The sequence below is a fragment of the Chondrus crispus genome, genomic scaffold (assembly GCF_000350225.1).
Source record: "Chondrus crispus Stackhouse genomic scaffold, scaffold_57, whole genome shotgun sequence".
Taxonomy (NCBI): domain Eukaryota; phylum Rhodophyta; class Florideophyceae; order Gigartinales; family Gigartinaceae; genus Chondrus; species Chondrus crispus.
This window is the reverse complement of record NW_005178533.1, coordinates 42,749-58,700: the sequence shown is the minus strand read 5'-3', so window position 1 is coordinate 58,700 and position 15,952 is coordinate 42,749. Positions and strand designations below refer to the sequence as shown.

Sequence of the window (15,952 nt, the reverse complement as noted above, 5' to 3'; positions counted from 1 at the left end):
TCCGTCATTTGCGGGGACCCCGCCGATGGCCAAGACTTTGAAGATCGCGTGCGTGAAGTTGCGTTGATGAAGCCGCGGTACTACAACTTTGATGGCATGCCTGAAGGGCCGGCAGATCCCTACGACAAAGGCGTCGCCTTCCGTGGATGCGTCCTTATCGGCATCGGAGCCAAGCCCGGAGACGTCGAAGTGCCAATCTTTCGGCCATGCCCGCCCCCTACGCGACCGAAAATCGAGTTTTACAAGATGGAATTTTCCGTCTTACGTGCGACCGAGCTCCCGCTCTTGGGCGGGAAGCTGGAATGTCTGCGCGAGGGGTGGCGGTCGGAGTGGATGCAGGGGCAGGGGGAAGAGGCGGAAGAGATTGATGGAAGAAAGAAGTGTATTATAGCCGTAAGAAATGCGATGGCATCGCTATGGGTGTTTCCGAGGTTGCCGGGGGTGCCGAAAAAGAGGCATTTGTGAGACGGCGAATAGGTTTGCGAGGAGAGAAAGGCTTTGGGAAACCGGAGAGAGAAAAGGTGTCGGTTGAGAGGTGTGCCAGGGAATAAGAGCGCGTGTTGGGTGAAAAGCACACCGAGCATGGCAAGGGGAGGACATGTACGTCTTGCGAGGGGAACAGCGGAAGATGGCGGCCTCGTACAGCTTCACAGCGCCTGCGACATCCTTTTCTACTCCATCCCGTGCGTCCCTCGCTAGGTTTCCCAGCCTGAACAGGGTGTTGCCGTCGTTGGCATGTTGACGACTGGCGAGGCTGCTCTGCACGGAGGCCGCCTTCTCGTCCTGTTTCATGCTCTCCGGGGCTTCTATTGGTAAACTAATGATAGGTACAAGCTACCCTTGAAGGGTGATGATCCAGTCTACGCGCGATTGTTCGCGCGGATAAATTGTAGAGAGTAAAGTGCAGAGAACGGGAAGTGTAGTTAGAAAACACGTGCGCGCACAGCCTGAACTTCCACGAATGTGGGGCCGATCGGGACGCTGTGTGTTTTCAGCAAATGTAGCTGTAGCAGGTCCCTCGAGGGGCAATTGCTTCCAATAAACTTGACAGTTTAATGTTGATGTCGATACCTCTTGTTGTTGTTCCGTGTGAGTAAAGGGAAGAAAGGAGCTAGTCTCCTTAAGTACAGACACATCTACCAACAGTAAATACGCCACGAATGAGAGGGCGCTCGGGAGTTGAACAAGTAATGACCATATTGTCCAGTGTGATTTATGACCATCGTCTTCGTCCGTTTTCATTATTTTCCGAAAGATGACCGACAGAAGCTGAGTCCGAATGACTCATGTGTAATAAGTGCACCCTTTCAGGTGAAGGGTAGTTTTGAGGGGGGGCACCGTCAAAGCGGCGCAATGGTCAACCTCGGCAAAATGCTAACGGAAGGCCCAGAGGGGGTCGAGGCAAATTCAGCTCGCACTGCGGAGTTGGTCGAGAACGCCATCGAGAAGGCTCATGATTGCGACGCTATGTTAAACCTAGCAATCTTAGTAACGGATGGAAGAGACGGTGTTGTGCGGGACGCACCGCGCACTGTGAAACTGTATGTGGATGCGATTGAGGAACACGACGATGTTGGTGCCATGGTGCTTTTCGCCAATCTGCTGGTAGATGGTGCGGAGGGAGTCGAGGCGAATGCAGTTCGCGCTACGGAATTGTACTTGCGCGCGATTGAGAAGAGTGACGATACGCAGGCCATGGTCACAGCTCAGGGTGGCGTACTGTTCAGGTCATAAGTTGAACCGAAGTCTTGGCGCCAATCCGCCCAAAAGGTTTATACAGTACAGTCACACCCCAATACGTAATGTATTCAACAATTTTCAGGAATTGCAATGGAAACCTTTCTTTTTGTTTCCTTTTTCTTTCCGCGGAAACGTCTAGGACTCGCGATGCGTGCATCGCAAAGAATTACGGTGATCAGGCGTACTGAAGCTACACGTGTTCATGCACGTGTAGCTTAGTACACTATAGTAGCAGAAGTATGGTAACCGTGCCATGGCGTTTTGCATAGCACTAATGCGCGGGAGACACTGCTCCAAGCATCACTATTGCCCAACCCCCCTGTAGCATGAAAGCATGGAGTTGAGTGCTTCTTATCCCCCCTTACTGAAATCGATGTCTGTGTGTCTGTGTGTCTGTCCGTCTGTCGGTTCCCGCCTTGGCATTGGCGCTGCCATGACAAGTGGCGGCCACTGGCGGGGCGCGGCATGGCCGCAGGCCAGGTCGCCCCGGCTGACAAGTGGCCGCCACGGGAACACGTGTAGAGAGGGCCAGCGTGGCGACAAGTGGAAAAATTAAAATTAAATTTACCAGGAGGACTGCCCGGCGCGGCCCCACTACAGTACCGGGTGCATCTGTTTCTTCGGAGATGAATGCGGTCTTTTCAAACGTCTAGTCCGGGCCCTAGTATTTACTCGTGAAAAACTTGACTTTTTGAATGTCAAGTGAACATCCGACTAGACCCGGACATTCATTTACACTTACATTGTGGATGTCTAAGGCTAGTTTGACTGCACGTGAACTAGACATAAGGAATACCTAAGTCCAGTGTTACTGGATATGAGCTAGTAATTCTGGATGTCCAAGTTTACTAATTAAACCAGTCAAGACGATGAGGTTCTGTTGGGAAACAGCGATACTGTAGCATACGAGTGACAAAAGTGCGGTATGACCAGTTGGCTGTTTCCATGTAATGATCCGCTCACCAGTTCATCGGGCTGTCCGAAAAGTCTCCACAGTGAAAGGGCGCTACACTGTACATGACATCCAATGCAACAGTGATTGGAGTCGAATACTTTCATTCAGCGATAGTGCTCTCAAGACTAGAGCACTGCAGAACCATGCCATGGAGCGCCTTTTCTGTAGATTCTCAAGCACTTGGTGTCGTTTCATAGCGCATTTCCGAAGAGACAGACGTGACAAGTGGCGACAAGTGTAAAATTAAAAATTAAATTACTGTGCGGACACCGGGGTGCGGCCGCTCTACGGTACCGGTTGACCAGTGGCGACAAGTGTGGCGACAAGTGGCGGCCAGGCGAGAGCGCGCACGAATCGAAAGGGTTTTTAATATAGCCCTACTTTGGCAGCACAGTACCGGGTTGCGGTTTCAACAATTTTCAGTACACTTTCACCACGTGACGGCTCCCTGGTAGCGTGGTGACCAGAGTCTGGGCAAGGCAGCGATCGAAATTCTATGCCGGCTTAGTGGTGGGTCGAATACGGCATTCCCTGCGAAAAGTTTACCGGATTGCTTGACGGCATCCGGATAGTCCCTAGGTGTCTATTGCGCTTTGCTTTTAGTAACGCGTGGCAGTCTGCCGCTGTGCAGATAGCCTAATCCGATAGCACACCATTTCTTGGTGCTGCAGTATCGGGCTCGGAACAACGGCCTCCACAAAGCAATTTGTGGACGTCGGACTGACGTTCTTATTGCAACGTCGGCAACTAAGATCAAACGCAGCCTCCGTCAGACTATAGAGGCTGCAAGAAGACACAGTGTATGTGCCGTTAGGGTTTGGGAAACCTAGCCACCGCACTGAGGGAAAAGGGAGCGCGCTTACTTAGCGACCCCGGCGGGAAGGGCCTTGCAAGAGGTTCTTTCTAATACCGGGCTCCCTGGGAGTAGAAATACACAAGGTGGTCGTACTCTGAGTATTAATACTATACCCTGTGTATAGTAGGACCATATTTCTATTTCTATTTCCTTTTTTTGGTTCGTTTGAATCACGGGACAGTACAAGACAATAAAGGCCCTATTGTTACTCTTTTGCTAAGTGGACTCGCGGACGACCTAGCTGGCTGACGTTGCGTTTAGACCTTCGAGGACTGCTTGCTACGACTCATAGCGATCTGCAACGGACCTCTCGCACTTGCGTCAACCCTAGCTGCACTTACAGGGATAACACTAGCGCGTCGAGCAGAATAAAAATGGAGGGACCAGCGGATGAAGACGTGGCAGAAGCAAGAAGGCAGCAAAAATACGCCCGTGCTAGAAAAAGAAGAGCGCGAGAGTCCGAATCTGACGCTGAAGCAGGTCGTGAGGCAGATCCAGCCTGTGCGAGAATCCGGAGAGGGCAGCAAACTGAATCTCAGACTGAAGCGCGTCGCCGAGCCGACAGGGAGGGTGCCGTAGCACGAAGAGCAGCAGAGACTTCTGAGCAGCGCCAAGAGCGTCTCCGTCGAGGCAGGGAGAGATCAAGAGCGCGCAGAGCGGGAGAAACAACCCCCCTACGAGATGCACGGCGCGAAGCGGATCGCATTGCGACACGAGGCGCTAGAGGAGAGGAATGTACTCCTATTCGTGAGGCGCGGCGAGACTTTAACTGCCTCTCCACCCAATGATCAAGGGATGCGCAAGACACACCCACTCGGAATGAGAGGAAAAGATCCGACCGACAGTCTCGAAGTGCTTCTCGACAGCTCTTCCCCCCACTACCCGAATCCCCGCCTTCGTACCGCGATCTCGGCATGATGCGTATTGAGTGTTCGCACTGCAAAGCTCTGCATTTCGTCCAAGAACGCCTCTTGAGCAGCTCTGCCGCAAGGCCCATGTTTTCCACGTGCTGTGGGAAGGGGAAGCTGTCACTGCCGCCTCTTCCCGACCCGTCAGCTCTTCTGCGCTCTATCCTCATCGATGATACTGCAAGGTCCCGCCGCTTCCGTAAGAACATTCGAGCTTACAATGCAGCGCTGTCCATGGCGTCCGTGGTCGCCAAATGGGTGAGCAGAGGGCCCGGTACTTCCAACTTTAACCCCACAATGACGATGCAGGGCCGGAAGTACCATTATATGGGTCCCATGATGCCATCCTAGGGGCGGGCACCTTCCTATGCTTCTGTGTACATTCACGACACTGACTGCGCCACTCAGACGCGCACAAGGCTTGGAAACTCTAGACGACTGGAAGATGCACTAATGACGCAACTGACCCAAATGCTGCACGAATGCAACCCCTACGTGCAAACATTTCTGTGTATGCGAGAATGGGCTCAATCTCCTCACAACAACACTCCAGCCGCGTACCAGATGGTCATCCATGCCGACCGCAGGCCAGGTCATGAGCACGTGCGCCATTACAATGGTCCCGAAGCCTCTGAAGTGGCTGCATTGATCCCTGGAAATGAGGATGGAGAGATTGGGCGAAGAGATATCGTCGTGCGCAGGCGAGGGTCTCTTAACAGTAACGGGAACGAAGTGCTGGATCCGATTTCAGTCAGTCATCGTGCATACGATCCATTGAGTTACGTGCTTTTGTTCCCGAACGGTAGAGATGGATGGTATCCAGAGCTTCGATTCTCCAGTGTTCAAGACGGCAGACGTACTAAGATTACTCCGATGATGTACTACGGATGGCATTTGTTCGAAAGAGCAAGCCAGTTCAGCACAATCTTGCACGCAGCACGACTCTTTCAGCAATATTTGGTTGACCAGTTCTGCACAGTGGAGGCAGAAAGGCTTTCGTATCTCCGCCACAACCAGACGCAGCTTCGAGCGGCGGACTACACATCACTGTGCGAAAGACTAGTAGACTCCGGTCGTGCTGAAAATGAAGCCGACGCCGTGCGTGCAGGACGACTGTTCATTCTCCCTTCTACATACATTGGGGGTGACCGCTACATGAGGCAGCAGATGCACAACATCATTGCTATATCCAACCAGATTGGCCACCCGGACATCTTCCTCACCATGACATGTAATCCAAGCTGACCGGAGATCACAAGAGCCCTACTGCCCAACCAATCGCTACAGGACAGATCGGATCTGTGCGCACGTGTGTTTCGTCTCAAAATGAAAGACCTCATGCCCTTGGTCATCGACGAAAAGGTATTCGGAACCGTCGTTGCCTATGTACGAGTCATCCAATTTCAGAAACGCGGTCTTCCCCACGCTCACGTCGTGTTTTTCCTAGATGAAGTCTCCATGAATGATCTGCGTACTCCCGAAAATGTCGACCGTATTATCTCTGCCGAGATCCCGTCTGCCGAAGATCCAGAACTCCGAGAGGTCGTGGTCAAGCATATGATCCATAATCCATGTGGAGAACAAAATCCAACAGCCGTGTGCATGGGCGAGCGGTACTGCACGAAAGGGTTTCCAAAATCGTTCAAACACGAAACCAGCCAGTCCGCCAGTGAGTACTACATCACGTACCGCAGAAGGTCCCCCTCGGCTGGGGGTGTCTCCATCGAGCGACCCTCCCGTATTGGCCGACGACAGCAATCCGTCGTGGTTGACAATTCCTTGGTCATTCCCCACAGTCCTCTGCTTCTACGATCGTTCGGTTGCCATTTGAATGTGGAACTCTGCGTGTCACGTGTTGGCGGAATCAAGTACCTCTTCAAGTATGTGTGCAAGGGACAGGACCGAGTGACCATGGAAATCACTGCTGAGAATGAATGCCACGAAAAGATCACCAACTTCCAAGATGCAAGATACGTTTCGGCATCGGAGGCCGCATGGCGATTTTTCTCATTTGACATTGTCGATCGCAATCGTCCAGTGGTCAGACTTGCAGTGCATCTGCCCGACCACCATACGGTTTACATTGAGGAAGGACGAGAGCAGGAGGTGGCGCTACGACCAGCATCAGGTACGAAGCTGACCGAGTGGTTTAAAGCCAACGAAAAATACCCAAGTGCGAGGCATATTCAGTACCACATGTTTCCAAGGTACTTTACCTGGAAGAAATGCAGCAAGTCATGGAGTCGAAGAGCAACTCTGAGAAGACGCAACGCCAGCAGCGATGAGGATGCCTTTGATTTCAGTGGTACAGGCGCCAACGTAGTCGGTCGAATCTACACTGTCAGTCCGAGGGAGGGTGAGTGCTACTTCATTCGCCTCCTCCTTACACAAGTGCCAGGGGTAATATTCTTCGAAACCTTGCGAAATATCGACGGCGACCAGTGCACCAGCTTTCGACAAGCTTGCTTACAACTCGGTTTGATTGCTGACGATGCAGAGTGGAAGCACACCATCTGAGATTCATTCCGCTCAAGCTTCGTTCCTCTTTCTCATCTGTCTGCTACGATTCTCGCACACTGCCAGCCTTCGGATCTTCTCTCGCTGTAGAACGAACACTTGGACATGTTTCTCACCGATATTCGCAATCGGGCACGCGGACAACCCATTCGAAGACAGCAGCTTCGCGATGATCATCACGCCGCATCTTATGTGCTTCGAGAGGTGTAAGAGGCCCTGCAGACCGTGCGTTCCGACTGGACGCTCGCAAACTTCGGACTTCCACTCCCCGATGACAGCTTGCCCGCTTTGGAACAGCAACACGAGATCCAGACCCCCGAAGCACAAGCACAGCAGTGGGAACAGCGACTACAGACGTCTTTGCCGATGTGGAACACAAATCAGCGCCATGCCTTTGACGAAATCGTAGGCTCCATGCTTCCAGGCGTATCCGTTTCTGCATTGCTTCAAGGATACTCAAGCGCCGTTGCGGGACCTTCTATGCCAACACGAAGTGGTCGTCTCTTCTTTCTCGATGCTCCTGGCGGAACAGACAAAACATTCGTGCTCAGCGCCATCCAAGACTTCCTTCGTTCGCGCCGTAGGCAAGTCATCGCTGTCGCTACGTCTGCTGTTGCTGCAGTGTTACTCGACGGTGGACGCACCGCTCATTCCGTGTTCAAGATTCCCATTCCTGTATCTGCCGAAAGCACTTGCAGCTTCTCCACAAACTCCGACACAGGCCGTACATTGCAACAAGTCGATCTCATCATATGGGACGACACCGTCATGTGTCATGGACACTGCATTAAGACTGTCGATCGCTCCCTTCGCGACTTGATGAAAACCGATCAACCCTTCGGAGGAAAGTTCCTCGTGCTCGCTAAGGACTTTAGACAAATCCTTCCTGTCGTTCCCGGTGGGTCCAGGGGTCAAATCGTGAGCGCGTGCGTCAAGGCTTCCCCGCTATATCGAGAGTGCTGATTCCTGCGGCTTACCGACAACATGCGCCTTGCTGATCTCCGAGCAGACCTTGCAGCAGATGTGGAGGCTCTCAACTTTCCAGAGTTCCTCTTCAGCGTCGGGAAGGCAGACTTCAAGGCGAACAGCGCCTAGAATGGATCTCACTACCGCAGTCCGTCGCGTTCGTGCACACCATCTGCAACTTATGCTTCAAGGTCTTCCAAGGGATTCGAGACAATTACGCCGACTCTGCCTGGCTTACCAAGCGCGTTATGCTCACCACAAAGAACAGACCGCTCGAACAAGTCAATGAAGTCATCAAAAACATGATTTCTGGACCGTATCGAACGTAGTTAAGAGCAGACAAGGTCGAGAACGAAAACAAAAACGCGCTGATCTCTCCCATAGAAATGCTCAACACCTTGACAGCCGGGTCTGCTCTACCAGACAGCAAGCTCAAGCTCAAGAAAGGCTTCATCGTCATGCTTCTCCCCAATCTCGATCCCGCTACCGGTCACGTCAACGGCGCGCGATATTTCATCGAGAACATGACCAACAACCTTCTCTTTCTACGCGTTACGGCCGGGTCTCACGAAGGCAACCAACTCTGCCTTCCTCGAATGCCCTGCGGACCGGGCGACGACAACTTTCCCTTCCCTAGCTTTACCCAAACCCAGTTTCCCATTCGGACGTGCTACGCCCTTACAACGAACAAAGCGCAAGGCCAATCCTTCGGTGGCCGCATTGGTCTCGACCTACGAGATCACTGCTTCTCGCACGGTCAACTCTACGTCGCCTTATCGAGGACTCACCCAAGCAACGTCACTATTCTCACTCGAGAGTCTGATGAAACAAAGCCATTATCTCTACATCTAACTATTGCCACCCTTCCCCACCATTGGTCCTCTACGCGGACTTGGCTCGGCGCGCGAAGCGCGCACGGAGCCCACTTGTTCGGTTCTAACTTCAAATTTTTTAAATCCGGTAACGTTGTCCGTAAAGTCACGAAAAGGCGTGTTTTTGGGGCGAGTTTGCTCGGATTTTCTGAACGCAAAAATTTCAAACAACGCGTTTGGCAAAACTCACAGCATACCGAAAACTCGGGCACGTGAGTTTTCCACGAGTTTCACATCCGCCTGATCACAGCAGTGCCGGATCGACCCGTCGTGAAGAAAAACGAAATGGGTCTTCCGTTCTTTTCATCAGCACAAACGAGTCCCAGACTGCACGGGTCGCAGCGGGTCGCAGCGGTATGCGCCATGGACGCCCCCATCGCTTCATCTGCGCAAAGCCGATCAATGGATCAAAGCGCGACAGGATCTGCCTGAGATGCCGCCTTGCAACCGCGAAAGACAGATAAGTAGAAGCTTCTAAAAAGCAGTCCTCTCTAAACGGCCCCCCTCAGCCTGTCAAGAAGACGAAACAGATCGCCCTTTCGACTGAGAACGTTTCTATCCTTGTGGCGAGCTACAATATTCGCTTCAGCGAGTATTTGCGCAGGTGCACGTGATCCGTCAGGCGGCACAACGATATGCCACCCACCCGTTTGTTGCGGGCAGGTACCTTGCTGGAGGTCAGTCCGCAAAACTGGTGGTGGGATTTTTCAAACTCGGGTTTACTTTACGTCCAGCGAGTTGTGGGCAAATGGAAGAAAATAACGCGTTCTATCTACAAAAGAAAAATTGAAACAGTGGCCATCAAAGTTGAAAAGAAATAAAATTCGCAGATTTTTATGTTATGATAACGCTTGGTCGGATAGACACTAGGTGTTGCAGTTATGGCGAGCTGACTGTACAGTGGCCCCCGACTGTACTGTACGAGGCCACTTGCCATTCACCAGCAAGGCATGAGAGTGAGAGAAACTCGCTTCCTGCAAACGGAGAAACAGATAACGAGATTGCTCTTCTTTCTGCATCGCATCGAGACGTTCCTTACTCCCCTCGAAGGATGCAATCTAGAAGACGCCCATCCGAACCTGCTTGGAGAGGGATGTGAGAATGCTTAGAGAATCTCGTCAGCCCACGGGGACGGTATTAATGATGCGGTTCCTGGCGGACTGACACACCATGGATACTACCGTGTCGCTGTCCTCAGTTCCTCACGGTCGTTAGGTGTCGCCGCTCAAGTTTTAGACTCCTCCTGCATGTTTCGTCTAATGACACTTCACCTCACTCCCGCTTCGGTTCCAATACAGGGCAATATCACGGGACACAAAAAAAGCATTGTGATATAATTTCTATATTTGTCGCCGCTTCCCCTGAATATTCCTCACTGATGTGAGGAATATTCAGGGGAAGCGGGGAGCTTACGCCAGGTTCCTGATATGCCAAGAAACCTTCATAGCGTCTCTAGAAACCCTCCCCACAAGCCGGCTGATAGGCCCCTGCAGACACCTCCACTCATACCTACGGATTAACGCGAAATGGTTTTCGGCAACATATTTTCCGCTTGTTTTTCAACACTTTGATCAGTCTCTTATCCACCAGTTCTCGCGTTTGCACCCCTCACAATTCTGAAAAAATTGGTTCAATCCAACACACACACAAGGGTATCGCTTGATTTGTTGAGGCTGCAAAAGGAAGGAAAACGCTAAAGGCATTTCTTGTTGAGCGCAGTATTTCCACCGCCCTTTCCGTTCTTTTGCACCATACCTTGCAATTTGGCAACAAAACCTCACTCAGGACAACGTAAACACATTCGGGACCTACCGGGGATGTCAAGGATACTAAATGCTACTCTAAACAGTGTAAACAACGACACTCACATTTTCTTGACATGTAGTGTTTTCTCCCACACTCTGTCTCTCTTCAGATATGACGAGGCGCCACATGGGACACCTTTTTAAGATCTGCATGTAAAGCTTTAGCAGTTCGAGAACACGTCTCATATCCTAAAAATCCACTCGTCTATATCCGTCCCCTCAAAGTCTCGTGTCAGCTGATGTCTTTTGTCATGCCACTAAGTCACTCGACCTGTCCACCACTGCTTATCTCGTTTCCCTCTCTTCCTCTGTAATGCTCGGTTCCTCAAATCCATACTTCCACGATCCGCGCTTCCCGTCCCGAGAGCTAAAGGACAGCCCTCCGTTTTCACATCTTCAATCTGTGCAAGTCTGCACTACTTCACCAATGGGGAAATATCTATCGCTGATAACGTTTCCAGGAATGCGTTTCAAGCAACTTGATAACCCCTCTTGACCGCGCTCGTCTATATTTGTAACGATTCCGGAGGGGAACCCGAATTGCCTCAAGGGTTTTCAATACAGACGCGTTGCCTCTGCTTTCCCTCGCGTCCCATACCTAGTGCACCTGCTCCTGCTCCTGGTAAAACGCTCGCGAAGCTACCGGGGTAGTGCTCTTTCATTCCCTTTCACGAGTACTGTCATGAGTGGAGGACGCTTCGACCCATCTAAGGTATCATCCAAATTATCCGATGTGCCCTATCCATCTCGCAGCTCTTCCTACACAAGGGTTCGGGTTGAAGATCTTCTCAACGAAGACGCCTCTAGCTCATCGAGCAAGACCGGACGCCGTGCGAATTCAAGCACGAGCCGAGGAGAAAGTGGCTCTAGCCGGCCTGAATTCAAATGTGCAAGTCCTAATTGTGGTCGTGTCTTTCAGTCCAAGACATCCCTCAGTGCCCACAAGAGGCAATGCAAACCGGCACCAACACCGTACATTTGCAGCAAGTGCCATTCCAGTTTTTCTTCGAATGCGAACCTGAACAAACACGTAAGTCTGTTTACGACTTCAAAAGTGACGATGTCGATACGAGACGGACGGGGTCAATGATGGTGGTCCCACTGACAGCAATTGTTCTACACGCCTCCTATGCTTCCTGACAGGTTCGAACTGTGCACGAGAAAGTTAAACCGCACTCCTGCTCTCAATGCATGGCCCAATTTTCCTTTCGGGATGGACGGGATAGACATATCCGAATGGTGCACGACCAACTGAGGCCTTTTAAATGCCCATATTGCCAAGTCACGTTCAAAACTAGGTCTCACCTCAAGAAGCATATCGTTGCTAAGCACCCTAGCCATGCAATGTCATCCAATGGGGAAGATCTGGACAGCATACTTACAAAATCACGGACAGACGGTAGATAGTTGCAAATGTGATGGACCATGGCAGGGCTGAGAAGACGAAAAAGACAGAGACTCAACACTGAGGTCCAGGCGAAGGTGGACATACCGCTTATAACGCTAACGCAAACGCTGCCGAATTTGGAATACGAATACAATGAATATGAGAATGTGGGGAAAAGCGTCTTGAAGTGAAGAGCAGGGTCGCGGGCTATGGTCCCCTTCTAGGTTTGAGTTCTAGCTGTAATACGCGAACATTGCTGATGCGAGGATGAAGCATGTTGCATCCTGCAACTGATAACAATCCGACAGATGATCACGCCTGTGTTCATGCACAGGGTTTCTTTGAGCGAGTGCTGAGTATTGCTCAAGTCTGCCTTGATATAAACCATCTGACGGCAAGGAGGCTTTGCAGTATGGCGATGCGGTCGCACCCCCCACGGTTATAGTTGAGGGCCTTTGAGGCAGACTCTTTATGACAAGGATTTGCTCATATGATATTTGCGATAGAGCGGTGTGTGCGTGGTAGGCGAATTCTTTTTCAAAAGACGCAACGAAAGAAGTGTTCCTGTGATCCCGCAAAGAGTTTTGTATAGACAAAGACTCATTTTAACAGTAAAACACACAAAGTACAGGCAAATCGCAACTCTCTACATTGAGAGGAAAATATGATAAAACAGAGGCAATGTTAACAGCCGGAGTGAAGCGAGTGGCCGTAATGCGGATACGTTGGGATTGCGATCACATCAAAGAATCTTCCGTGTTCCACTGGGAGAGGGCGAAGGATGATTTGAAAGGGTCCGGAGCCGGCGGCGGCGTCCAGCCTCTGGTGCTAGTGTACACCATGTGTGGTCTAGATGGATAAAGATGGAATCTGTCTGTGGTGAGAATTTGCTCTGCGCAGATTGTGGGGTCCTGCTCTGGAGGAGCACTCTACTGCATACTGCCAAGCAACTGCCTAGGCCCTAGCATGATGGGAAAAGGTGATTGTTCCGCACAAGTGTACAGTACCTATCGTAAATATGTTTAATTCTCGCCACTGATCTGCTTTTTCTCATACTAGCAATCATATTTTGATGAGAGGTTTCTATGAATGTTTTCAACATTTCTGTACAGAGTAGGCCTGTTCGCGAAGCGGCTTCAGAGCTCTTTTCAGGTTGACGCAAAAAAAACACAACATTTATGCCGCCATTAAGAAAGAAGATCGGAGGTTCGGCATTCGAGATTCGCTCCCAAAGCAATCATCGAGTTATCCTGTCCGTTCAAACACTCGAATAGCACGTAGTCCACCCGAAATACGGACAAATCCAAAAAAATATCTAAACTGTGTTTTGCTTTATATGCAATCTCCAAGCGCAGCAAGACAGCTTACTGGTTCGAATATTGTGATGTGCGCTCCAGATCTACTTTTCTCATACTAGCTAGCGACCTATAATTGCTTTCAACATTTCTGGGCGACCAACGAGAAAGAAGAACAGAGCATCGGCATTCAAGATTCGCTCCCGAGTTCTCCTGTCCGTTCTAGCACTCGAGCAGCAAAATGGACCCACTGAGGTCCATTCCATTCATCGTGATTGGCAATCACGCAATCACGCAATCACGTCAATAAATGGTGCCTGCTCCCTTGTGGTTGGTTGTTTATATTACGTTTCCTAAAAAATGGTCATGCTCATTAAAGAAATAAACAATCGACTTAAAATTAATCTTGTGCTCCAACTTTCTGTAATGCTCCTTGCAATTCTAAAAGATTTAAACCCCATTCAAATAAGCAAGAAGTGCGTTAACACATGCACATGCAAAGGTGGAAATGTGCTTACAGCTACAAGTAGAACACGTTGGAGAAAGGAACGATGCAGAACGACGTTAAATTAATGTCGTGATTGCGTGATTGCGTGATTGCATGATTGCATGATTGCCAATCACGATGAATGGAATGGCCCTGAGGGCCAGTCCTACTGTAAAAAAGGACTTTCCACTCGTTTTTCCTTTCCCTCGCCCCGTTTTTATTGAGTTCTTCACTAAAATCGGAAGCACATTGCTGTAGTTTTTACTGTAATGCCATCCCATAGTTCCACTCGGAAATGGAACAGAGTCTGGACGGTCTGCAGATCCATGCAGCATGGAAGGTACAGCAACGCCTCCTCGCGCATGCACATTGTGATGCAAGATCGATGGCTCGGTTTACTGGGGTCGCGTGTCTATCTACCTTATGTAGGGATGGTGGCGATCCGTAGGCCGGCGGCGATCGTGGTGAGTTGATCGCTGTTGTACGTGTGCAACGTGTGTGCATATGGCTCTCATGACTGCTGACGCATTGCTGTTGCGGCGTCGACGTTTGTTTTTATGGCTCTCATGACACTCCCCCTGTCGACGGCGCTGCAGTTTTGCCGTCTGCAGTCGTGTGATTTCTGAGCGGTAGTTTGGGGAGGAGGCGCGTGTATGCTTGACGGCGCAGCGGTTTTGTGAGGATGTCCGCTAGTTGTTCGTCCGTGGGGACATGTGCAATGGCGATTGTACCCTTTTGAGCCTGATGCGTGAGGTAGTGATGCCTCAGATCTATGAATTTTCGCCTCTTCGTCGGTCCCGTGCTGTTGGCAACGTGGATGGCGGACTGGTTGTCTATCATCAGGGGGGTCGGGGATTTCGGCAGCATGTGCACGTCCTGTAGCAGACGTCGGATCCACGTGGTCTGCTGTGCGGCGGAGGTTGCCGCAATGTCTTCTGCCTCACAGGTGGATAAGGCTGTGATGTTTTGCTTGAGGGACCCCCAACAGATCGGTGTGCCGTTGTATGTGTGGAGGGTCCCCGATATGGACTTCCGGTCCGTGATGTCGGCGGCGAAATCGGCATCGGCATACGAGACAAGGAAGTTCTAGGGTTTCTCTTTGTCTGCTTGCGTGCCGGCTCGGAATGTGAGGCCTGTGTTTGGTGTGCCCTTGAGGTACCGTATCAGGCGTTTGAGTGCATTACAGTGCCTTTGCGTCGGGTTGTTGGCCGCTACTGCTAGTCTGTTTGCCAGGAAGTAAAAGTCTGGTCGTGTCGGGTCAGCGATATAGCGTAGGTCCCCAATGATCTGCTGGTATTTTTTGAGTGTGTGTAGTTGGGTCTCGGCTTTTGTCTGTTGCTTGTGGATCAGGACACCGTCGCAGTATGCGGTGTCTTTCGCATTTCATTTTGCCATGTCCACTTGCTGCACTATGTAGTTGATGGCGTTGGGCTGGGAGATGTGAATGTCTCCATTTTGGTGTCGTCTCACCGTCCATCCGAGAAAGGTCCTGTGTTCCCCTGGGCGTTTGATGTTATACGCTTTTGCTAGGGCTGCGGCGAACTCGTCTTTGAGTTTTGCGGTTGAGGCGAGTACTGTGAAGTCATCCATGCTGACTTCAGCAATTATTTGTTCGTTGCCGTTTTTTTGGACCAGAGGCACAGGTCTGCTTCGCTTTGCTTGAAGTTTTCCTTTCGTAGGAGTGTGAAGACTGCAGATAGGTATGTGTGGCCGGCGGATGGCGTCCCGTATATGTTCATGTTTAGCTTTCCGCCTTGGCAGGCGTGTTTGTATGTGCCGTTGAATCTGGCGTGCTGTCTCACATATACTGTTTCGCCTCCGTTGTGCGCAAATTTTTCGTGTAGGTACGCCGACTTGATGTCGATGTGTTCGATGTGCATGCGGTACTTGGCCGCTATTCCGAACATTGCGCGTACTGTGGTCTTGTCGGTCGTGTACGTTGTAGTTTTGGATGGGTCGTAGTGCTTGTGTGGTAGCATCTTGTCCCCCCTTGCAGGGCATAGGGCTTTTCTCGATGCAATTTCTCCTTTGATGTCCCTCTTGTAACGATATCCCATTTTTAGGGGTATTAGTCTCCGTTTCTCGGGGATCTCGGAGTCGGGTATCCACTGTACTACATTCATGGCGTCGAGGTTGTCGAGTTCGGCATTGTGTGCTTTTTCCC

At 50.9% G+C, this 15,952-nt stretch overlaps 2 protein-coding genes across 2 annotated transcripts; both read left to right on the top strand.

The window, feature by feature from the left end:
- Positions 1 to 4,912: 4,912 nt before the first annotated feature.
- Positions 4,913 to 7,939, top strand: CHC_T00009042001 (ATP dependant DNA helicase). Its single transcript, XM_005710259.1, has 6 exons — positions 4,913 to 5,690; positions 5,853 to 5,890; positions 6,002 to 6,701; positions 6,771 to 6,900; positions 6,978 to 7,083; positions 7,310 to 7,939. Exons 1-6 carry the CDS (start codon positions 4,913 to 4,915, stop codon positions 7,937 to 7,939), a joined length of 2,382 nt encoding a protein of 793 aa, XP_005710316.1.
- A 6,144-nt stretch (positions 7,940 to 14,083) lies between these two features.
- On the top strand, positions 14,084 to 14,236 carry CHC_T00006959001 (hypothetical protein). The gene has a single exon (XM_005710258.1). The coding sequence runs from the start codon at positions 14,084 to 14,086 to the stop codon at positions 14,234 to 14,236; it is 153 nt and encodes a 50-aa protein (XP_005710315.1).
- Positions 14,237 to 15,952: the final 1,716 nt, after the last annotated feature.

Excerpts from the sequence above, each read along its gene's own strand:
- CHC_T00006959001 (XM_005710258.1), top strand. The coding sequence starts at position 14,084 with ATGGAACAGAGTCTGGACGGTCTGCAGATCCATGCAGCATGGAAGGTA.
- CHC_T00009042001 (XM_005710259.1), top strand. The coding sequence starts at position 4,913 with ATGACGCAACTGACCCAAATGCTGCACGAATGCAACCCCTACGTGCAA. Across the intron at positions 5,891-6,001 it reads GCGGTCTTCCCCACGCTCAC|GTCGTGGTCAAGCATATGAT; the intron begins GTCGTGTTTTTC and ends GAACTCCGAGAG. Across the intron at positions 7,084-7,309 it reads TAGAACGAACACTTGGACAT|CAGTGGGAACAGCGACTACA; the intron begins GTTTCTCACCGA and ends GCACAAGCACAG.